This window comes from Lactuca serriola, chromosome 4 (genome assembly GCF_051521515.1).
Source record: "Lactuca serriola cultivar US96UC23 chromosome 4, Lser_US96UC23_V15, whole genome shotgun sequence".
NCBI lineage: Eukaryota > Viridiplantae > Streptophyta > Magnoliopsida > Asterales > Asteraceae > Lactuca > Lactuca serriola.
The window spans coordinates 18,921,918-18,946,574 of record NC_136411.1 but is presented as its reverse complement, the minus strand read 5'-3'; the positions used below and the strand labels follow the sequence as shown (position 1 = coordinate 18,946,574).

The window sequence follows — 24,657 nt, the reverse complement described above, 5'->3', positions numbered from 1 at the left end:
ACAGGTAGAAAATAGATAGAGTGAACCATAAAGATTAAATATTAAAAGTTTTGAAATAACAAGGATCATCTTGAGGTTTTTGAAACTTAAGGACTAAATTTCATATTTGAGGATATACCGCAGGGACCATTTATGAAACTTAGGGACTCAATTCAACGGAAACTAAAATGTATAATATCACAAAAGTCGTTCTATTTTTTTATTCAAAAAAATTATTGAATAATTTATCTTCCCAAATAGGGACAAGGGCGAAGGATGAGGATGTTGTCAACGATGTTTCTTGAATACGCGTCACCGATTTAGTTATTAATAAACAAATTACAACAAAAAGCTGGAATAGCTCAGTTGGTTAGAGCGTGTGGCTGTTAACCACAAGGTCGGAGGTTCAAGCCCTCCTTCTAGCGACATTTTTATTATTGTCGTTTTAGTTTTTTGTTTCTTTTAGTGTAAAGGTGTTGGGTGTTATACTGTTATAGGAGTTTATTTACATTTCCTAAAGATGCTGATCTGTCTTGCATAACACGTGATTTACCAACCACTTATTATTCATTTATTTATTGTTGTTATTATTATTACATTATTTCATATTTAATCAAATTTATTTTTCATATTCATAAATAACCTAACTAACTACTATGTAGTTATGTCGTCCAATTTTTCAGTTGGCAAACTCAAACTTAACGCATTATAATTTTAAGCTCACATGAAATCGTTGACGTATGTATCAAGTTCAAATTTAAGTAACTCAATAAAAATGTTATATGTGTTGTCTATTTTAATTAAGGTTGTTTATGACCTCAATCAGACACATCTATATATTTCTATCATCTTATATTTAATAAACCTTTTACTAATCAAAATCGGTTCCAGAACATCACATACTCTATATAAAAAGAAAAAAAACTTAAATACTAACAAACATAAAGCAGGTTAAAGATCACTGCATTTGTTCATTTTTTTATTAGATTATCTAGATTTATTATACTTTTTTTTATATATTTTCAAAAAAAATATCAATTATATACTTGTACTTCTATAATCACATAACAAACTAACAATCTTCATCTTGTAAAAGTCAAAATCAGTTCTGGAACCACGCATTTTTCTTTCTTTTAGATAAACCACGCATTAGCTCTCATGTTTATCCAGGGGTAAACATTCTTAAACGTAAAAGAAAAATAAAAAAAGGGAAGGATAGGGGCATTCCGAGAATTGAACTCGGGACCTCTCGCACCCTAAGCGAGAATCATACCACTAGACCAAATGCCCATTTATGATTTAGACTCTTAAAACTCTTTGTTAACTCATAAACTATGCTATAGTTGTTTTATATGAACAAATGTATTTACGTTTAACGACATCTGTAATATGTAACTAAAATCTATCAAGATAGATTTTATGAAATATTTTATGAAATATGTTTTATGAAATATGTAACTAGGTGTGAGACCCATGTATTACATGGGTGTATTTAAAACAATTATATATATATATATATATATATATATATATATATATATATATATATATATATATATATATATATATATATATATAAACATTTGAAAATTTTGAATTTATAAGAAATATAAAATTATAAGGAAAGTCTATTAATAGAATTGATATGCATTTATTATTAAATTTAAATACCATATGAAATTAATAAAATAAGAAAACTATAAAATTACATGTGGAATAAAAATTAATTTAAAATAACTACAAAATGACATGTGGCAAAATGAATGTGAGTGTGACAAGTGGCAAAAAAAACCTTCATTTATTAGAGAGGATAACAGATAAATTATATGATTGTCTATATAAAAAATTACCTCAAGTACCCTTTTTTTTTTTTTTTTTTTTTTTTTTTAAGATTTAGCTCAAATATCATCTTTAAATATCAGTTAGTACCATAATAAAAATAAATAAACCGGGTTTCATCTTACGCCTAATACGTTCTGGATATAATGGGGACACTCTCATTTAACATCTAACTTTACAAAATCTCAAGGTAGTACGTCCATGTTTCATTTATTAGATATGCCACTCTAATTATTATGAAATTTAGACTTAAGTAGTTTTTTTAACATGAAACACCTTATATAAATCATATTTTCTAATTTGATGGATTGGAGTTATATTGTAGATTTATATTCTCCTTGTATATCTGGTTCTAACCGCTTTTCACGTATTTAACAAAATCACATCGAGACTTAATGAAATTTAACCCGCAACTTGTGAATGTAAGACAAAAGGTCAACTTCATCGCATTCGTCCATATTTTCTTCTTAGTAAATATATTATGGATTATCAGTTGAAAGACATGCTTGTGTTGCAGATAAGTAATCAATAATATTTTATTTTTTAGTATATTTAACCATCATAAATGTTCAAAGAACATACTTGCCAGTAGGGTTTAACCTTTTACATTATTTCGTATTTTGATAAGCATACATTACCTTTACCCCCATTAAAGTAGAAGTAGTTTTATGTGAACTCTAATCAACAAGAAGTATGAACAAGCTCACAAGCGCAAGCTAACATGGTTGCAAATGATGCACACTCGTACGAGCGTGTGACTTAGAATTTGAATATTTATGATACCCTAGTTTCAAAAGATTGAAATGAGAAAATCAAGGAAGAACTACAACATTTTTTTTCGATAATAGAGGACCCCACGTGAGCCATTACCGATGACCTAATAAGGTAACCTCCTAGCCCTTTGTCCACCCGATAACACACACAAACCATTTAAAGCATCCATTTGGAAGGCCAGTGGTCACCCCTAATTAAAGCCAAGATGGGATTGAAATCAATTATATATTCCCTTTTGGTTAGTGACTTCCCAAGCCTTTCTAACACCAGGCCACCACCGTGATGATTAAGAATTACAACATTTTAAAGCTTATTTCAACGACTTCTTTAAGTTCATGGATTATTAAGAAAAGATTGGACAAGAGCCTACTCACGTGGCTTTGAATACTAAGTTTGTCAACAGTCTACTCCAACATCATGATGAGTGTGATTACGGGTCTCTGTTTGTTTTCGGTTAGAGGCTTCAAGTAGCTATAAAAAGTTGAAAATGAAAAAAAAAATGATATAAATACATGTTGGGATTATTACAAGTGACTAGGTTTTCAGGACATTTTGTGATGATTATAATGCATATACATTGTTTTTTTAATTGAAAGTCATCTCATCTAAGTATTAAAGTAAATGCTACATTGATTAACGACTATAAAATAACTATATTTATTTCCTCAATTCCGTAGATTGCAAGAGACACAATGCTCTTCAGTCTGATCACCACAAATAAAACATAACCTAATTCTAATAACATTTTCTAGATGATTCTTCTCTTTGATAAGTTCATATATAAGTGTCTATAACGGCACTAGAAATCTATTTTCCCGTGACTTTTATTTCTTTCTTAATATTAGTATGTCGTGTCATTTTTTTACCTCTACTGCTAAAGCGTCTTTACATGCATTAATTAATATAGTCTTTTTTTTTGTCTTCCTTAGCGCCTTAAAGGGTGTTGCTAAATTGACACCCCTTAGACACCTTATAAACATTTTTATTAAAAGTCAACCTATAATAAACTATTCACAATTTACCTTTTCAAAAAACAATGCAAATTCAACCAATAAAAAAACCTTAAAAATCAAATAGAATGTCTAAATGGAAAATTATGGTGTCTTTTTAGCCAACCCCTTAAATATCTTACTATCTTACTATCTTAGGCGAAATAGTTTACCATAATAGAAGTCCACATAATTTGAACCGACAATTAGGCTGAACGGAGTGGGGGCTCGCTACCGGGTCGCTACGCTCGCTAACACAAAGAGAACACCGCCCCCTAGTGCTCTCGCTACTCGTCGCTGTGCTGGCAAGAAGAGAGAGAAGGTGCAAAACGAATGTGATTGGTCCGTCAAATCTGTTCATCACTTTCACTCCGATCCACATATGCTTTTCTTCTTGATAACATTCTCCTATCTTGTAGAATTATAGACGCAATCACAAAAATCGACATTACGCCCGTTGCAATTTATAAATCCAGATTGCTTCAAGTTCTTATCTACACCAGATTGCTGATTTTTGAGATTTGAAGCTGTTGAAATTTGGTTAATTGGTTTATTTTTTCTTGAAGAAATCAGGGTTAAAGAGGATTGGTACAAACAGATGCCTATTGTCACTTGTTTGTATCTCACATCTGCAATTGTTACTACAATGGATTGTTCTCTTGAATGATTTTTTTTTTTTGCTTAAATTCTTCCGATTAACTCATGTTATGAGACCTACCTGATCAAAATCGGATTGGAGAATGATCCAAAACATAGGAATCATTTAGTTAATTTGTATTCAAAGAGTTGGGTTTTTTTTTGGAGTGCACGCAAGTTGCTCGACAAAAGTCCTAAACCATATTTAGTTGCTTGGTCTGCTTTGCTTTAATATAAGGGTATATTGGCTTAATACAAGTATGTAAATTTGCATTCCTTTGTTCTCATAAATTGGAGTGCATGCAAGTTGCTCGAAGATTTCAACCTCATTGCACCCGTTTTTTGCTGTTCTGATGCTTTCTGCTCTCAAGGTTACGAGTGGGAAAAAATTTTGTGTTTTGGAATATTTTACGCTTTTGGGTTTTCTCTTCTTGGCTTTTGGATTTTGGTCTCTGATTGTATGGTTTTATTTCTTTAGCTGCTTGTTGGTGATGATTTTAAGATCAGAAAACAATATAGTCAAGCTCATACTTCTACAACTTAGGGTAGATCATCTTCTAGGAATAACTAGCTAAGTGCTCGTGGTGGTTGTGCCCCTATTCAGTCATAACCACATGGTACAATTAATTGAAGTGATTCTAAAATATTATAAAATATTGACTATTTTGCCCTTGTTGCTCAGTGCAACTGTTTTATCTCTTCAATCTTCACAAATGTTATACTATTGTATTGAGACTCTAAATGCACTTTTTGGAGTATGAATTTCATTGGTGACATTAGGACAAATTTAAGGCCCTATTGTTGGATGCTTCAAGTGGATTTTGGGAGTTTGGGTGATTTGAACAATTTTACCCTCAAGAAAGAAATGCATGATACACAAAGGATGAAAAAAGAGGAACAAGTTTGGATCTGTTCGAAAGTTTCTAAAATAATCAATTACTGGATGCATATTTAGACGTTGCTATATGATGTTAATCATATAAACCTGGATGCCTTAGAAACATCATATATAATTTTTTGGTCATATATGTCAACATAACTAATTCAAATATAAATTTAAAGCTTCATTTGGGAAGGGTATTTTAGTAACATCTTATATAATTTTGAATTTAGATAAGTTTTTTAATATTATATTAGGTTAATTTTAATTAAAAAATGAATTTGGATATATATGTAACTAATATATTTTTAGAATGACATATACGTAATTCTAAAAATTATAAGGATACTGACGTAATATATAAAATTTAGAAGGATATAAATGAAATTTTTCCTTAAAATAAAGTAATTAAATTAAATAAGAAAACGAAAAAGAAAATAAAAAAATGGAGTGCTATGAGTGTTAGCACTCCCTACCAAATGCTAAAATTAGATGTTAAATGGACCAAAATGAGGTGGCAATCAAAAAACTTGTAACACCGTAAAAATTAAAGCAAATTTTCACATTTTCAAAACACATTGTTCATTCACAATTATTAATAAAATCTCATTGTATCATATCTCTGTTCCACAAAACATTTCCTAAGATCGAAATACATAGAACTCCATGTGTGTGTGTACGAATCATGTCGGCACCTTCCTGCGCTCCTTACTAGTACCTGAAACACATAACACAAAACATTGTAAGCACGAAGCTTAGTGAGTTCCCCAAAATACCACTCTAACATACATTAGCCACTCAGGGCTATAACTCTGCTGACCCTCTGGTCAGTGTGTCTCAGTGGGACATTCCATTCCCAACTCTCTTTGTGGGCCCTCTAGCCATAACTCTATGGACCCACTGGTCCTAACTCTGAAAACTCTGAATCATGCATATCACATATCAGAATAACACATAAATAGCATACAATACACTAGCACATAACTCTGTTACCACTCTAGGTAATGTATAGTGAGAAGACTCACCTCAGATGTCTCGGTAAATCTCTGACTCGGTAGAAATATGGTCTAGCCTCCGCCCAAACACATAAAGTAAATACTCTCATAAATATAACTCTTGAGACTAGACTCAACCTTCTCTTGGCGTCCTCAGAAGGGTAAAAGACCATTTTACCCCTCTCTTGACACAAAGACCCCATTGTTGACCAAACCCTCAAAGTCAACGGTCAAACTTTGACCCGACTCGCCGAGTGCACTTGGGTGACTCGGCGAGTCTACGCGTGTCCACTATCCCTCCAGTCTCGCATGACACGTCGAGTCTTTCCCCTGCTCGACGGGTTACACCTAGCATGAATCGCGGGGCCACCCCGACTCAACTCGCCGAGTCCCATTATGAACTCGGCGAGTTCCGCATTGAACTCCAATCCTTTATTTCCCTCTTCCTCACCGAGTCATTCCCCCAACTCGGCAAGTTACTCACTGAGTGAACTATGGGAAACCCTAGCCCTACTCGTCGAGTCTGTTTCTTGGGACTGGGCGAGTTTATGCCATACTCAAGCTCAAATGACCTCCTGAGGTCAGATCCGTTCCTCTAACCCATAGATCTGGCCTCCTTAAGCAATATAAACACGTAAAGTCTGGATCTTGATGCCCATGCAAAGATCCAATGGCTCTATTTGAAGAAATGGCCTCAATATGTCACCCTAAGCTCATATTACCCAATGTCACCCCATAAAGATCAGGGAGTTAAGGTCTCTGGACCTCTTTGGATCCAAATCCAAAGCCTCAACACAAGAAGGGACCAATTGCAACTCTCAAGGATTAACGCCCAAAACTGAAGAATGATTGAATATATACCTCAATATGAAGTTCTTAGGCTCTAAAATCCACATAATAGCGCCCTCTTCAACTCCCTCTTGCCTTGGTCACGTTCTTCTTGCAAAAACACCCACACAAGGATCAAAAATGACCTCTCCTTCCTCACAAACGCTCTAGATCGCTTAGGGTTTCACTCAGGGGTCTGGTAGCCGCAATTGGTGGCTATAAGCCCCTTTAAATAGGCCTCAAACCCCCCGGGATTAGGGTTTCATTAAACAACGCGGACTCACCGAGTCCGGTCATTAACCCGGATGGAATTCGCGACTCTACTCGGCGAGTCTATGCATCAACTCGCCGAGTCCCTCCAAAATCTCCAAAATAAATGAATAAATAATGTACTTGGAAATCTAGATGTTACAAAGCTGACGTGACAAGGTGTCATGAGTGTTACCACTCCCCTTAGCCTAAGGAATAAATTAAAAATAAAACAATGACATTCTTCGTTTGGATATAATCACGTTTCTTGATCCCTTGGATGGCCTAGCAAACAATTTTACGAAAAACAACACTCAAAAATTATTTTTTCAATAGAAAGAATTAAGAAAGTGATAATCAAATTGTTATAACGTGTGCAAATACATGTAATGTAGACAATCGTCTAATTCGCGAACATATATTATTTCGCAACTAACATTAATCGCCTTATTTGTCAAAAAAAAGTATAATATAGTAAATCCGTGATAAAATTCACAGATTTGGTAATCATTAATTTACTTATATTTTACAGAGGGATTGTTTGATTAACATAATGCACTAAAAATGGTCATTTGTGAATAACTATATTTTATCTATAATCAAATCAGATATATTTTATCTATAAATGAATTAGTAAGCAAAATAGCTTAGGCTTTTTTTTTTAAATCATACAATACTCTTAGCACATTACCAAACATATTATTATGACAATAACGTTGTACCCTTCTAATGGAATGTTGAACGTTATCCAAACTACAACTACTAACCATTTAAACATAGGAACTGCTGATGAATTACAAAGAGAAAGTAGTTGTCTTTTAGATACACAAAAGGTTGAATCTACTCCTATGGAATCAATGGAACACAACTGTAGGTGTTTCAAGCTTGCAACAACCATGGTGAAATATCATCGGTACATTTCATATCAACCTTAGATTATCCTCGACCATACAAGACCCATAATCAAAAGGGTTGATACACCGAACCATGTTGTGGTTTGATGGATGGTCATTGCAGCAGAGTTGTCATTGTTGATTGTTCCTGATGGAGCCATTCCGCCAAATGCTGGGTTCGTAGTTCCCATACCTGTACCTGTACTTGTACCAGTCCCAGTCCCCATCCCAGATCCTGTTCCATTCCCAGTACCCATTCCAGTTCCAGTCCCGGTTCCAGTTCCAGTTCCAGGTGGCGCTATGGTTGGGTTTGTCGGAGTTGAAGAACTACAAAAATTAAGAATGAAAATTGAATTTACCACAAAACCATATTTTAATTACAACCTTTTATAACATAACTTTTGGCTTAGTTATATGCCGAGGTGGAAGAATTAAATTTAATAGCAAATCAAGTCGACACAAAATTATAATCATTACTAGAGGCACTTTAACGAACAAGCAACAAAAGTTCACACGGTATTTTGTGTTTTGAAAAAGCATAATAAACAAAAATCATATCACAATGAAAAAGCACATGGTGACCTAACATGTCAAAAGAGGGGAAAACTACCAAAGGCCACGTCATATTTTAATATCATGAGTCACGATATGTGACAATTCAAAATTGTACCAATTACATAAAGTTAAAGGGTTGGACCCATCTTAAAATCAATTGCACATTAACATGGTTGTGTACATTTTTTTATCACATGCCACATGTCTTGCTATGGTCCTTAAATGTGTAATTAATATCGAGCCCATTATTTTCAGGCAACGACAAAATGATTGAGGGCTAAATCCATATCTATGTATAAAGTCATGGAAACAATACTTTTAGCGATTTATGCAATTAAAACTTAATTTGTTACCCTATCAAGCGAATTTATATATAATAAAGTTGTGCATGGAAACCGCGTATTATGGGACCAAATATGTGGAAATACATGATTCAAAAAGGAAAAGTAAAAAAAACCAACTTTGTGCTTTCTTGGAATCATCTTCTACACTCTAAACACCATACAAAAGGTATCATATTCTCTCTATTACTTTGGATTTAATATATTAAAAAAAATATAGAAATATGAAATATCCTACTTATATAACAATTAAAATATGCAAAAGGAAAAAACACAAGATCGATCTAGTAACAAAATGATTTTAAGAAACAAACCTTGCAGATCCCGAAAAACAAGCAGAAGTTGCACCTGAAACCATCAAGAAAGTAATTAAGGTAAAAAAAAAGGTTATAGAATTTGAAGAGGCTAGGGGTAGTTTTGTAAATTACCAGATGGGGCGGATGAGGTGACGGTGGCTGTGCCTGAGAAGCTACAGCTATCTGCAGTTTGGCCTTTTTTCTGAAAATAACTATTAACAGCAAAATTACAATGATCTTTCACTGTATTTGGGTTAAAACAAGGACCATTTTGACTGATCTGACCACAATCAGCTCCTTGTGCACAAGCATAATCTATGTTCTTCTGAAGCACTGAATCACTTAACCCAGTGTTGCATACACAATAAGCTGCCCCTGTACGTTTTTCAACAACATCAACTTAATTAAACCTCAAAAATGAAATCTAACAGAAACCCATTTCAGAACAAGCAAAAATAAAGAAACCCATCTGAGAACAAATAAAAATACATAACATAAATACAGGAAACCAATTAAGAATATGCAATATGGCAATGAAAGATTTTGAGAACAAAAAACGTAAACCAAGTAAAAATACAGAAACCCATTTGAAACAGAAATCTAAAATGGAAGAAAAGTTACTTGAATAGCCAGCCATGGCCAAGAGAATCAGCATAGGAAGAGCAAGAACAGCCATGAGTGAATTTGAAGTCAAATTGGTAAAGCAATTAGCGATGAAGGTGTATGATTTAGAAAAGGTGTTAGAAATTGATCTGAAAATGCGAAGAAAAATAAAAGAGAGATGCAGTGAACGAAGATTTGTAGACAAATAATACGAGAATGACGGTGGCGAGTGCGAGTGTGAGTGGGGTGGCAGGCTATTCGGTGGCAACTTTTTATGGGGTGAAGGAGAAATGGAATCGAGTTATATAAATATACTACATTTTGTCGTACTCTATTCTTTTTTATTTGGGAAAATAGCTTTAAGAGGGTAAAATATTTTTTCTTTAATACATAATTTTTTCATTGATATATTTTTTTTCTTTTTCTTTATCATCCATTGAACTTCTTGACACAATCGAAACTTATGACTAGTTAGGCCGGACGGAGCGGATGCAGGGAAAGGCCACGGGAACCTTCCCGCCCGGCGGAACACCGCACCGTCGGCGCGGGTAAGGTGGGTGCGGGAAACGGAGAGGGGAGCCTCTCCCGCTCTCTCTCTCTCTCTCTCCTGCTATGATTGACCATTTACTTTTTTTTTTTGAAAAAATACCGTTGTGTAACGGTAGAAAAGTAATTTTTTTTTATTTTTTTTTTGTGGCTGTTAACAGCTACTTTTTATTTAATTTTTTTTATCCTTTTACGACTACTGTAAATACATACACATAACTTTTAAACATATCAAATATTCTCTATACTCTCTACTTCATATCAACAAAAAAAAACGAATCCCGACAATTAAACCCCAAGTTCCGATCGACGGAAAAAAAGTCATGGTTCGAGTATAAACATCCCTCCTCGCAACATTTTTGCTATCGATTCATCCCAGCAAGGAGTTTACCGCCCCCAACTCGATTCTCCCATTTAATCGTCACTACAATTCCAATACCAAAATGCTGGCCAATATTACCCGATGCAAGTTCCAAATGTTCCGTCGCAAATGTTTTCAAACTTTGTTGTGTTTCCGGATCAACAATCGCCAAATCAACCTCAACCCCAAACTCAAACCCAAACCCAACACCACCACCAACTTGTCGATGAATTGGATGACGCGGAAGAAGAAGACATGGTTCCCGAAACTCAACCAACACCACCACCACAAAGACGTAAAGGGAAAAAACAAGTGCGTGAGGGTGTCGCACAACCGGGAAGACAAAATCCGACACTATGGGTTCCACACGAAGAGCTAGTTTTGGTCAAAGTTTGGGTTGATATTTCTAAAGATTCGATTCAGGGAAACACACAACCGGGAGAACATTTTGGTTTCGCATTTTAGAACGATTTCGAGAGGAGCTAGGAAAATGTGACGACTACCGTACTAAACATCAACTTAACTCAAAGTTTCGAGAAATAGCAAGGGGGGTTTCAAAAATTAACGGGTTGTACAACAACCTAAAAACCCAACGGAAAAGCGGTCAAGGCGACGAAGAAAAACTTCAAGAAGCATTGCAGTTTTACCTTGAGGAAGTCGGAAAACCATTCAAGTGACACGATTGTTGGAAATTATTGGTCCGAAGTCCTAGGTGGATAACACACAAGCGAGATTTTATTTTTGGAGTCCAACAATCAAAGCGAACGAAAACGGCCTGTAGTGGTTACACAACCTCCTCCGATGCTCGAGTCAGTGTAGATTTAAATCAGGACGACGAACTCGAGCTAGAAGAAATTGTCCGCCCAATGGGTAAGGACAAAGCGAAGAGAAAGGGAAAAGGGACTTCTTCGAGTGCATCTGATTTTAGTGTGGACATTGAGGAAATGCGGAAGATAACATCGTCGTTTGATCGATATAATATTAATTTCTCCGAACGTTTGGCTTTCGACAAAGAAAAAGAAGAAACAAGGAAAAAGGAGCGGGCAGAGAGACAAGAAATGGAAGACATGAAGTTTTTGATGGAAAACGTCGATCATCTCTCAGGACCAGCTCTCGAGCTCGTAATGAAGAAGAGGGAAAAAATTCTGAAAAAATATTTTCCGTAGGTCGTTGGTGGTTTGTTTGATTTTTAGTTTATGTGTGTGTGTGTGTTTTTTTTTTAATTTTCTACTTTTTTATATTTTAGGTTTAATGTAAGTTTTATTTTAATTAATGAAATGCTTTTGATTTTTAATTAAGTTTTATGTTTAATATTAATTTAAAAATTATAATTCATAACAAAAAGGTTAATTTTATTTATAAAAAAAAAAGGTGAGGGAAGGGCTTCCCACCCACTCCTTGGCTTTTTGGTGAGGGAAATGAGAGTGAGGGAAAGAAGGGTATGGCCCACCAAAAGTAAGGGAACCATCCCTCCCACTCCTTCCACTCTTAGTGTGAGTTTAGCTAGTTTCTACCTTTTTGTTGTTCTTTGGAGCTTTGGGGAGACTTTAGTCATCTTCTCATGTAAGTCTCCAGCCGATATGATTTTCCCAGCGAGACCCCGATATTTTCTCCGGCGAGTCTCCAAATTCCATTTCCGTTTTCGAATCCAAAACTTATTTGAACAATAACAAGATGCTTGGTTTTTTGGTGAACAAACTGTAGTGGTAGATGATTCAAATGATGTTTTTATAGTTGCTAAACAACATCCCTTCAATCAACTTTAGAACTCAAAATTGATTTATGTGCATCAGAGATTAATGTGGCCACTACATCATATTCACCTAGCAACAACATATCAAACACACATATTCTAAAATTACCCTGTCTATCTGAATTCCTATGTTCTGATGATCTATCTTTAAGGTCTGGTTCTCATTTGAAAGTGCTTACATAAGAAGGATGAGGTAATTGAAATGGATCCAGATGAAAATTGGAGCTTGTGTGAGGAATCTTCATCCTCATTGGATGTTGTAGAAGATAATGATGTCGTTGCTGGAACATCTTCAAATCACCGTGTTTCTCAGAAAATTAACCATCTTGTTATTGTTCAAATGAGTTTCTAGAATCTTCATATTTTTCTTATTTTTACGTACACACAAGTTCAAATATTAAAGATACATATAAAATCAAGTTCAAACATTAAAAATACACATAAAAACAAGTTATAAATCACTTTAAATACAATAAAAAAAATACAAAACCGTAAATTTTACATTAATCTACAAATATAAAAGAAATAGTATAATACCGAAACAAAATATAATTTTAGATGAATACACACATAAGAGAACTTCATAATATGTATCATGTGTTTTTATTCAATTTAAAAGAAATCGAAATAGATGTGAAACGACCATCAAAGTTTGTTATGTAAAATGTTTCATTTTCATGTGTTTTTGTTCATTTTAACATATTGAATTTTACATATAGAAAATGTTCAATTTAATTGGTTTAATTGTTCTTTTGTAAAATCTAGCTGGATCGTTTCGGTCCAGAAATATGCATAAAATTGACGCAATTTGAACCATTTATTTTTTCAATTTTCGATCAACCGGTTCAAACCAATTTTTAAAACATTAGTTATACGTAAAAGAAAGCGAATTATATACAACGAAAACTTACCTAATCGTTAATAGTTGATACCTACACAAACTAGTAAAAGTTTTTTCTAAAATAATAATTTGTAAAGATTCTTATATCATAAACTACTATTCTATTCCTTTATGATGCAATGTCATTATGATTATTACCGGAGCCTCCTTTTCTTGGTTTGGTTTGATTGGATCTGTGGGGGATCACTCATCACAATATCATGCAAAGAACTCACTTTTGACGAATGGACATCTCTCTCTCTCTCTCTCTCTCTCTCTCTCTCTCTCTCTCTCTCTCTCTCTCTCTCTCTCTCTCTCTCTCTCTCTCTCTCTCTCTCTCTCTCTCTCTCTCTCTCTCTCTCTCTCTCTCTCTCTCATATTTTATTATAAATAAATATATTTATTATTAAATAGCCTTATTTTGACGCGTTTCATATTATTGTATCTTAGTAATACGAGAATTAAATCGTTTAAAATACAATTTGAGTTATAAACGATTTTTATATGCATCTAATATGAATATGCATGCTGTGGGATTGTTGTTAGATCTAGTAAGACATTATTTTTAGTTATATGGTAACAGAATTTGAGCACATGAATTATATGTTTGCTAAGTTTTGAGTTGGTGTGTGTGGAAGAGAAGGTCCACAAGCCACTAGTATCAAGAGGTCCACAAACATGATCTGGATTTTTCATATAAAAAAAAACATATGATCCAAAATTTTCAATATCTAGCCCATAACCGGATCCACTAGATACTCACCTATCCTCCCAAACTGCCTATTGGAGAATTTTTATGGTTTTGGAAAATTTGGATAGATATGACTCGAAAAACCGATCCACAGAACCAAAAACCGAACCTAATGGGTTTTATAACTCAAAAACCGAACTCATTGATTTGAGTTTGGTTTTACTTCAAACTGACCGATGCTTAGTCCTACTTATCTGTATAAAACAACTTGTAATACTCCCCAGACAACGCAAATCCTTCGTCCAACACAATCTCAACGTTCATCTATAAAAAACTTTAAAAATCGCAAACTTCTCCACCCCAGCGTGTCCACTGATTACGTCATTGGGAACAAATGAGATGTAGATTGTCCTAATATGCACGAAATTGGAATCGTTGACCTTTCGAATGGATTCCAAATACTAAAACCCAATAAACTTCATATAATGTGATCCTCTAGTGTATATGATGTTGTCTTTGAGGTCGATTGCGATGTCGAATGGGAGGTTGGAGCCATTTGTACATGGGGTTTGATGGGGACAACATCATTGTGTGCGGTATTATTTGATGATATTGTTGGAATCTTGAAAGGATTGGCTCATGAGTGGCTGTGGATGACGTTTGTAACAGAAGGGTGGAAGAGATGAAGTAAAAGAGGTGAGCCATTGAATCACATCGTTATCTTGATGTAAGAACATTTGGTAAATGACTAAATGGTGACGATTTGAATTTAGATGGAAAAATGATGACGTTTATGTAACTTGGATATGATTATTTAAGTCAAAAATCATTAAGATAACAAACACAACTTGAGCAGGAGGTCATAAGAGGGAATGAGAACAAAACTGAATGTTCAATAGCTTAATTGTAATGATTTGTACTTCGATGCTCATTTAAGTCAAAAGTCCTTATTAATACAGCCAACCTAACATCACTTATTATTTTACATGATGTTATTATTCTTTTTGAAGTTGTCAATATTATAAGTTTTTAAAAGAAGAAAGTGCCTATTACTTTACAAGCACTTTACTCTTCATTCGAAATCTTTTAATAACCAAAAAAAAAAAATTATCCTAATACAAAATGTCAAGTAATGGTATTACTTTTCTTTTACATGATTACCATTATGAAACTAAAATGTTTAAGATACATTAAAGATATACATTTCATTTTTCTTTGTATTGTAAATCCTACTATAAATGCTGGTGGTGTAAGAATCATAATTTCAAAAATAGCAACGAATTTAAATATAGCCCAAATCCAACCATCACAAAAGTTATTTCACCATCATCCAAGACAATATAGTCAAACTAAGTAATCTAATAGAATTATCTAAAAGTACCCAGATTGCAAATCACAAACTTTATAATACTTTAATGGAGAAGTTGAGTAAACGCCAGCGAACTTCGACTCTCGGTAGCAAATTAACAAAAATTATATGATATCAAACTTTTAAGCCCGTTTAAGTGGAAAGAAATTTAAAAGCATTGATATTTTGGCTTGGTGGATGAAAAGAGAACTACATTTCTGATTCTAGTTCCACGACCCATGATTTACTAATCTTCCAAACTTTTATGTTAGGTTTGAAATCCACTTTTTCTCTGATCTTTGAAATGTTGCAAAATTGTGTTTCGTTTGAAGGTGTGCTTCTACCACCCGTCAAGGAATTCTTCCATTGAGAAAAAGCTTCGGTCTGGATATCACCACCAACGATAAAAGTAGATGATAATGACTTTGAGGACGACATCATTCTAGAATTTTCGAATATAAATTTCAATTGACCTAATCGTAGTTTTCAATTTTTAGATTTCATGAAGACAACCATCCATATTACTAAATTAGATATTTAAATATCCGGATATATCCGATAGAATCTGGTCAGAATCCGAAATTCTATATGAAAATATCCGAACGATGACACCTTGGTTCACCTCTACTGGATCTTAGCTGGACTCTATTGTTCGCTAAGCTCATGAGTTGGGCTGGAACTAAATTTGGGCCATATTAATGTAAAAACAAGTTACAAATTGCATTTCAGCCCCCAGAAGTTTTTTACTTACACTTCTTGCCCCAAAATTCTAGATAGGTATCTAAACTGAAAGAAGATACCCCCGCAGCACTCACACTAAATTTTAATATCATATATTACACGGATTTATTAAAAATAAAAATTTAATATTAATATTTAAATATTAAATATTTTATAAAATAATATTTGTATATATCATAATGTAATCTTTTGAAATATTTATAAAAAAAATAAAATTTTCTTTAGAGCATTTATGAGACTCTATTATCAAATTAATAGAATTATTCTTTTTTTTTATATGAAATTTTATTTTAAAAAATAGAAATTCTTAAAAAATGACAAGTGGAAAATAATAATTCTAAAACTCTCACAAAATTATATGTAGCAAAACTCTTGAGAATTTGACAAATGACAAAAAAACCTTCATTTATTTATTAGAGAGAGTTTAAACAATTTTTATAAATCATCAAAAGTTATAATTATATGCCAACTGTATCAATTATGGTTATTTTACTTCTTCCATGTTAGTTACAAGATTGGTTGATAAAATGGTTCAAAGATAACATTTACTCTTTTTATAGTAAGCAATAACTAATTGGCTACACAATAAGAATCTTTATACATAAAAACATGTGGGAATCCTTTTGTACCAATAATTTGAAAATTTTCGTTTTAAGTTTTGAACAAACATGTGGAATAGTTCAATACACAAATTTACATGATTGCTAATCCAAATAAGAAACCAAACATATTAATTTACTCAAAACCAATTCTTTTAACAATTTCATTCATTTTTTTTTAATGTGTCAATCATTCGTCCGTTTTTCCCCTTCAAGAGCTACAACTTAGAAAACCTTTTCTTTTCCCTCTTAATCTCGAACAAATTTTGCCAATTTTCAAGAATGTGGCTTATTTTCCCCTATACCATCCATCCAACTATTTAACAAATTACAACACAAAATCAAGAAATATGAAGTTTCAAAACAATTTGAATGCTTCAATCCTGGAGAAATATGACAATTTTCTGCTTAATTAGTCCGTATGCATGCACTTTTAGGATGTCTTTGCCTTCTCTGCGGTCTTCTGAACATATACACAAATTCATTGTAAGGTTTAGAGGGGGAAATGTTAACGTATTTATGAAAAAATGAGTCCAATTTCGGTTATACTTCATTGCTTATAAAATAATCAAGTGTAAAATATTAAAAGATTTAAATCATCTCCAAACCAATACACCAGTTTTTCCCCCAAATTGACAAAAAAAAAAAAAAAATTTGTAAGATTTGGTTCAAATTATAATCCTCTACAACTCATTATACCTTTTTAACATCAAAAAAAAAAATTGTAAGATTTGGTTCAAATTCTACGTATATCTTTTTTCTTTTCTAACTTTTATAGGTTTTCAAAAGCAATCCATATATTTATTAGCTTTTTCCAAATTTGACTCGCTTCTTTTTATTAGAACGTTATAAGCAATTGAACGTACATGATATATTAATATCAAACTTAATCTATAATATAACATCACAAGCAACTAAAAATGAATAAATTAAAAGTTAAGAATCAAGTTGTATTTTGTACAAGTGAAACTTTAAAATACCATATTTGGTGTTAATGAACTTAATCTATAATATTGGGTTGGAACATGGAAATGCCTTTATCTAAAAAGAACGAGTCAAACGAGTTGAAAGATAAAAGTCTTCTAAATCAAGTTTTACAACTTCCTAAAGTGCATTATTCATGGGTCAATTAAGTAAAATTACAATATTTAGCTTTGGGTTGAAATAAAACCCGTTTCATGAATCCATTTTAGAGTTGAAGTACCCGAAACCGATTTTGGCCCCATTTTGCTACATATTGCAAAGATGAAGGTAAAGATTTATACCTTTTTCTGTTCTTCAAGGTTGGCTTTGATCAAGGAATACATTGCAACACCAGCAATGGCGATTGCAGTCCCAATTCCGGTTTGTGTTGAAATCCTATTCCCTGCAATTTGAAAATTTCAGAAAAAGAAACAAAAAATCCGGATTGTTTTTCAATCAAACATGGTGTATTTGTAATGTAGATCAATTACCAAATACAATGATGGAGAAACCAATCACGAACACACGCTTCAACACGTTTCCTACAGCGTGCGTAAGCGGCGCAACTCTCTCCAAAGTGTTGGTTGCAATCTTGACACACAAGGAAAACAAATAATTAATCACCCAAAACCCTAATAATGAAAATTGACATTCGATTTGTATATTTGTGCAAAAGACCTACACAAACACAGCCTCATCCAAATCATATGTTTTGCTTTACCTGGTTGTATAGATGATAGAACATTCCGATCCAGAACAAATCGGATACGAACTTAACCATTCCAACTTTAGCTATTGCGTCCCTAAACCCGTATTGCATCAATTTAGGTCCTTCTATCTAAAAAAAAATCAAATCCCAATTATTCTTTAATCAAGAAAAGAAGAAAGCGAGTATGAACAACATAATAAGTTATCTTACAAGTATTGCTGGCGGGAGGCAAAATAGAAGTGCGATTATCGAAATGTAAGCATACACATTCGTGCTATCCATACCTGTCTGTCAAATAAAAACCAAACGGATTTATAATTGGTTAATATTCGAGATAATTCGCTGATTATAATTAACAAAATATCGATGTTACCATGGCTTTCTTTGAATATATGCTTCTGTAAGTGAAAGAAATGTTAGAAATCATGGCGCTTGTGAATCCAAGCCAGTTGAAAGAAAGTTCGGTCAATGAGGCCATTGATACACCTAAAAGATTTATGTCATTAAATCATTAAAATTTCTACTTCTTTTCATTAAAGTTAATTAAACAAACAGATAATAGTAAAAAAATAAGATATACCTAGAACAACAGGGGCCAACGACAGCCATAGTGAAAAGGGAATCTGGTGCCCTAAAACAAACTGAGAAGCTGCAGCACTGAAGAATGGCTCCAAAGCTGTTCACAGTCATGTATACCAGTGTAATAAGTGTTATACATACTAATACTAACTAACTCGGGTTGCTAATTTACTGACTCGTTTTAACCTAGTTGACTCGCTGAAACGAGTCACCGAGTCGACTGGGTGTGTGTTTGTTACCTTTGATTGTATGTGTAAAAGACACGGCGACAGCAGCGAATGACACGTTGGACATGACGTGTCCGAGAGCATGACAAGCTGCAACCGGAGTCAGGACTCCAAGGAGATCCTTATTGATTGGCTGAAATACATAAAGATATGGTATATATATCTTTTGTTGTATGGGACTGATATGCTACTTTTACTGATAACGGTTAGGATGACATTTTAGTATTTTTCAATATTGTTTCACCTTTTTAGATGTGAAAAAAAAAAATAACAGTTTCATTTCAGTCTCAGTCTAATACATGTCAAACACAGTATTGAAAGCAAACAGATAAAACTTACTGCACGTTTAGGAAGACCAATGGACCAACTGATGAGACAATACGTAACACCAACAAGAAGATGTACAACTGAAACAAAGCTGAAAATCAAAGAAATGAACTTTGTAATAGTGGGAGTATAAATTTTATTGATCTTTTTGGCATAATTATGGGGAAAATGATAAAAGATGAACTTACTATGGATATGGGAAGTAATTGTAGACTTTTTTGTTGAGTATGTTAAAAATAACATTTAAAAAGTACCTTCAAAAGCAAATATTACAAAATCAATTAACTTGTACTAATATACTAAGTAACAAATGCAATTAAACTAGAATTATTCATTTATTCTATTTTTTAGGACTAATAACGTACAAAAAAAAACTTACCAAGTAAAGAAAAAGAATCCCGTAACAAGAGGAGCTGGGAATCTGTCAGCGAAGCTCTTGGGAGCTTCATCTATTTTCAACCTGATGTCAATTTACAAAAATACCCTCTGTTAAACACAACAGTTTTCTATATTGTCTTTTTCTTTTTAGAAAAAGAATTATGAAATTCAAACTTCGAAGATACAAATTTTTACAAACCCCTCAGAAATCTCGATTTCCTGATCACTACCATCCGCCGCTGCTGCGGCTTTTACCACCGGAATTTGAACCGAACCCCGCCGTCGCAGGAGTTGATCCCACCCGGAAAATCTCAAATGCTTACCGGAGAACTCGGCTGGTATCTTTTCCGGCGAGTTTCTGAGCGAAAGAACAACTGGTTGACTTGTGCGTAGAGCTAAAGTAGGTGATATTCTACTTGAGAAATTGCTAAAGTTAAACGGTTTTGCATGGTGGAGAGACAAATGAGACATCATTGAAGCCATGATTTTCGTAAACAAAATTGAAAATCAAAAGCTAGGACTATTTGATTTAACCCCAGAATTGTGAAGGAAACGGAGGATCAAAAGAGGGTTTTGGAAAACGATTTATTGGACAAAAGAAGAAGAGCTGTTTGATTAAACGTTAGATTCAAGGTCGGTTATTGGGGATTTGATTAATGGCGGATATAACAGAGAGATTGAGAGTTGTTATTTGTTTGTATCAATGGAACAAATTTTTGAATGAATTTGAGAAGGAACGAGATTCTGCGGGAGTTATTTGCTTGTCGCAAAAACTTCTTTATTGTTCATCTTTTTTTACCGATAATGACAACAAAAATCAGCCAAAGGAGAATTTTGTATGAATCTACTAAAGTAGGGTGTTAATACAATAAAATTATATAATTATTAATTATAATAGCAGCAACTTTATTTTTATATAAATAAATCAATCTAGATGTTTCTTTTCTTTGAAATTTAAGAAAGGAACTGTTTATATAGTTGTACAGATTTCAAAAGATTTTAGTTCGTTAACTTCTAAAACAAAATCGTTTGAAAATAAAAAAAAAATTAAATTTCTTATTTTAAAACAAAACTTCATAATCCAAATTCTATTTGAGTTATCTTCTAACGATATTTTTTATGCAAATTTATATATTTTAAACACGTCTATTAAATAAAAGCTATATATTCGAGATTCCAATACCAGTTATTTTTTTAAACACACCCCGTTTTTTTTTTTTTTTTTTTTTTTTTGGAAACTGACGTACTTAGAGCCTAAAACAAGACGCCAAGAAACATGCTTAGGAGGTGACATGGTGTTTATATATTTTTATATTTAATATTTATTTCCACACAATATAGGAATTCTATAATTACATATTCATTTAATGAAGTTCTCCTTGGCTGATCCCAAAGAGCAATCTTTACTTGAGTAGAACTTATAATTGAATTTAATAGACAATATCCCGCCATTATTTATGTTAATAATTGACAAATAAATAATCATAATATTTGTGAAAAGGCAAAGATGCTCTTAATTTTAATTGATCTATCAAGCAAGACACGCCACATTACACGCTTGTAATAGTTATATCTCATATAACACATTGATTTATTAGAAAAATAACTATCATAAAGTTTTCGAAATACCTAATATATAGTCATTAAAACAATATTAAATATCTAATATTACATAAGAAAGTACAATATAATCAAATCATAAATATTACCAAATAAAATTGCTATTGACCCTTTTTCAACCTAAATCCTAACATGAGATGGAGCCAAACAAGTATCAAAGTTCACTTTCAAAAAATATATAAAATTATTAAACCACTTGCATGTGTTTTTCTTGTTACATACTTAAAATAACTTTTATTAATAACTTGTTTTTACTCAAAATTACATTAATTACATCGTTTGTATAACTCTAGTATGATTAATCAGAACCAGACTTCTACTAACGCCACTAGACCAATAGAAGAACAATATAAGGAAATAATATTGTGATGAATTAGGTTGGATATTGTAATTCACTAAGGGGGTGTTTGGTAGGACATGATATAGATGCGAATGGAATGACTAATTAAGAGGGAATGAAAAATTGTATGCTTGGTTTGTTTAGGGAAAAGAATCATCCATTCAAGATGGAATGGGAATGTGGGGTTTTCATTCATTAGAGTTTTTATTTATTTATTTATTTTTCCAATGAGAATATCTACCAATTTTTGCCCTCAATCTCCATTAAGATCGGAAGAAATGATTTCGTGTATCGTTCAAAATTAGCAGGCGTAATCTCCATTCTATCAACTCAATCCTTATTGCTCCAAAAGAGCATCAACAACAAATGCACTTGTGTGTTTTCTTACCGAGCTTTTCTTTTTCTATGCTCTAAAAACAAATGAAGTTGGTTAATTTTGAAAAGTTGAAATTTTAAATAACCTAATCGTGTATTGGATTCTAATTGATCAAATATGCTTTTAACTTTCACATTTTTATTTCTATCGTATACTCCCATTGTCAAATAAAATAACCTTGCAATTGTTGATCATACACAACTTCAAAGTATTTGATAGTAACCATTAATTATGGGTGTCAAACTTTAATTAACATTTTTTTTTCATTGAATTCATTTTTCATTCCCCCCTCTTCTATTTTTGCTATTTGGATAGTAGCCTGTAAATTGCATGCCCCTACCATTGACCAGATTGGTTGAATGCTTCTAACATCATTATTTTTTTTTGCTTCCATTTATGTTTTATGAGATGTAAAACAGGCCACCAATAAATTTTGAATTCTATAAATTTTGTGTTGTAGGTGTATTTTTGTTGGTATTTTCTTTTCATTCCTTTCTCTTTTTGTACATACCAAATCATATGGATAAATGATTCATTTCATTCATTAACCAAGCATGACAATAGAATGTTAATGAACCATTCCATTACCTTGTCTTTTTCATTATTTGTACATTACATAACTTTGTTATAGATAGAACCTATTCGAATTATTAATTTGTTAATTAATTGTGTAGTTAAAAGATAGGAAAACACAGTTACCTAATTGTTATTTCATAGTAGTAAACATTTGGCTTCTTCCAACAAATAACGTTTAAAATAGAAAATAGAAAATAGAAAATAAAGTTATAAAGTAGATGTAGTGGAAGTCAACGGCTACACGACTACGCTTATGGGATGTGAAGATTTCATAGGCCAAATTATGCATGGGCGCGACCTGCGGATATGAATGCAACACCGTAAACTCGGGCTCGTGTAACCCTCATTTTTGCTAAACTTGACAGTTTTGGCCCTTGGTTTGAAATTTTCTAGTCGATGCATTTATTGTGCAATTAATGACATTAATTGGCACAATCAATTCCTTAATGACGAATTGATTTCTTGTTGTTACATGAGCCAGTATAAAACAGGGGCAGAAGCAAGATTTCACAGTGCACAATAATAGAAAAAATAAAAAATTTAAAAATTTTCGAAAATTTTTCCACTACAGCTGGAAAAGTGAGGGGGTGCATGTGTCACCGGTGACCCCCCTAAATTTGCCCCTGGTATAAAAATGGACCACTACCGCTTCATTTGATACACATATGTAATACTCATCTTCTTCTATATCTCATCTTCTTTGTAACTACTCCCTCATTCGACACATAGATGCAAATAATCATCTTCTTCCTTATTTTCTTTGTAACTATTTCCTCATTTGATACACGAAAGATCATGAGATATAGAAGGTGAGAGAAAAGAACACACATGGACAATGTTAGTAGCAAAATGTACAATGTATACTTCTTTGGTAAAATAAAAGTTAAAAATAATTTTTGAAGCGTAAGTAAATAAAATCTTAGCAGCTTATGTTTAGAAATTTTAAGGTAGCGAAGCATAATGTTAAAGTCATAAAGTAGCATTGTCTAACACAAGTAAAATCAAAGCATTTAAATGTTGTTGTCCCTGAGTTCAGTGATCACAATTTTGTTCTTTGAGTCAAGAACCTACCCTTCATTGCAATCAAAGAGAACTTTGTAACCATCATCACAAAGTTGATTGATGGAGATAAGATTGCTTTTCAGGCCCTTGACATTGAACACATTCTTCAGCTTTAACATTCTTCACTCAAATGTTCCAACGCCCATGACCGCTCCTTCATTATTGTCACCAAAAACCACAACCGAACCATCTTTCTCCATAAAATTTATGAAGAGGGACTTGAGATCGGTCATGTGTCTTAAGCACCCACTGTCAAGGAACCAAGTATGTTCTAGATTCTGACTCAATTCTTGGACAGCTTGAGAGGTATCAGCATTACACATGTTGAGATCACCATCAGGGGAGTCTTTGATAAGAGCTATGAGACCCTTAACATTTAGCCCTTCATCTTCAGATGTCTCCTCTTCTTCCACCATTCCTCATGATCCTCTTGCTTTGCAATGAATGCTTTTGGAAGAGAGATATTCTCTTTCTTCATATGGGCCAACTGCTTCTTGTACAAGACTTCATAACTCTCTTGGTTGTGAGCTTCTTTCTTCTCTTTGCTGTCTTTGGCAAAATGGTCAGGGCTTCCACAATTAAAACAGTTACCCGAGTTTCTTTTCTCTGAAGTATATCTCCTTGCTGAACTACCTCCCTTAAACTAAGCTCTTTGGACTCCATTTGATATGCTTTCTTCATACCGTTTAACAATAAGCACAACATTGGCAATAAGTTCATCGGT

General features: G+C 33.1%; 2 protein-coding genes, 1 long non-coding RNA gene and 2 other non-coding genes across 6 annotated transcripts; 2 read left to right on the top strand and 3 right to left on the bottom strand.

The window, feature by feature from the left end:
- The first annotated feature begins 330 nt into the window (after window positions 1–330).
- Window positions 331–404, top strand: TRNAN-GUU (transfer RNA asparagine (anticodon GUU)). The gene has a single exon. It is a non-coding gene; the product is annotated as a tRNA-Asn (tRNA).
- Window positions 405–1,197: 793 nt separating this feature from the next.
- Window positions 1,198–1,269, bottom strand: TRNAP-AGG (transfer RNA proline (anticodon AGG)). The gene has a single exon. It is a non-coding gene; the product is annotated as a tRNA-Pro (tRNA).
- Window positions 1,270–3,776: 2,507 nt separating this feature from the next.
- Window positions 3,777–4,621, top strand: LOC145099969 (uncharacterized). The gene is made up of 2 exons (XR_013704734.1): window positions 3,777–3,923; window positions 4,001–4,621. It is a non-coding gene; the product is annotated as an uncharacterized LOC145099969 (long non-coding RNA).
- A 3,227-nt stretch (window positions 4,622–7,848) lies between these two features.
- Window positions 7,849–10,146, bottom strand: LOC145101127 (uncharacterized). Its single transcript, XM_079038291.1, has 4 exons — window positions 9,876–10,146; window positions 9,387–9,629; window positions 9,273–9,306; window positions 7,849–8,389 (listed from the first exon to the last, which is right to left on the bottom strand). Exons 1-4 carry the CDS (start codon window positions 9,928–9,930, stop codon window positions 8,101–8,103), a joined length of 621 nt encoding a protein of 206 aa, XP_078894417.1. The 5' UTR covers window positions 9,931–10,146; the 3' UTR covers window positions 7,849–8,100.
- Window positions 10,147–16,911: 6,765 nt separating this feature from the next.
- Window positions 16,912–20,790, bottom strand: LOC145101126 (triose phosphate/phosphate translocator, chloroplastic-like). Of its 2 annotated transcripts, none has more exons than XM_079038289.1 (12): window positions 20,159–20,790; window positions 19,961–20,041; window positions 19,770–19,835; window positions 19,594–19,672; window positions 19,267–19,387; window positions 19,029–19,124; window positions 18,822–18,934; window positions 18,659–18,736; window positions 18,461–18,577; window positions 18,231–18,330; window positions 18,042–18,142; window positions 16,912–17,236 (listed from the first exon to the last, which is right to left on the bottom strand). In XM_079038289.1, the coding sequence occupies exons 1-12, from the start codon at window positions 20,440–20,442 to the stop codon at window positions 17,210–17,212; spliced, it is 1,263 nt and encodes a 420-aa protein (XP_078894415.1). In that variant the 5' UTR covers window positions 20,443–20,790; the 3' UTR covers window positions 16,912–17,209. The 2 variants fall into 2 exon arrangements, with proteins under 2 accessions (XP_078894415.1, XP_078894414.1); XM_079038288.1 differs by having other exon boundaries at window positions 16,912–17,239; window positions 20,159–20,788.
- Between the last annotated feature and the right edge of the window lie 3,867 nt (window positions 20,791–24,657).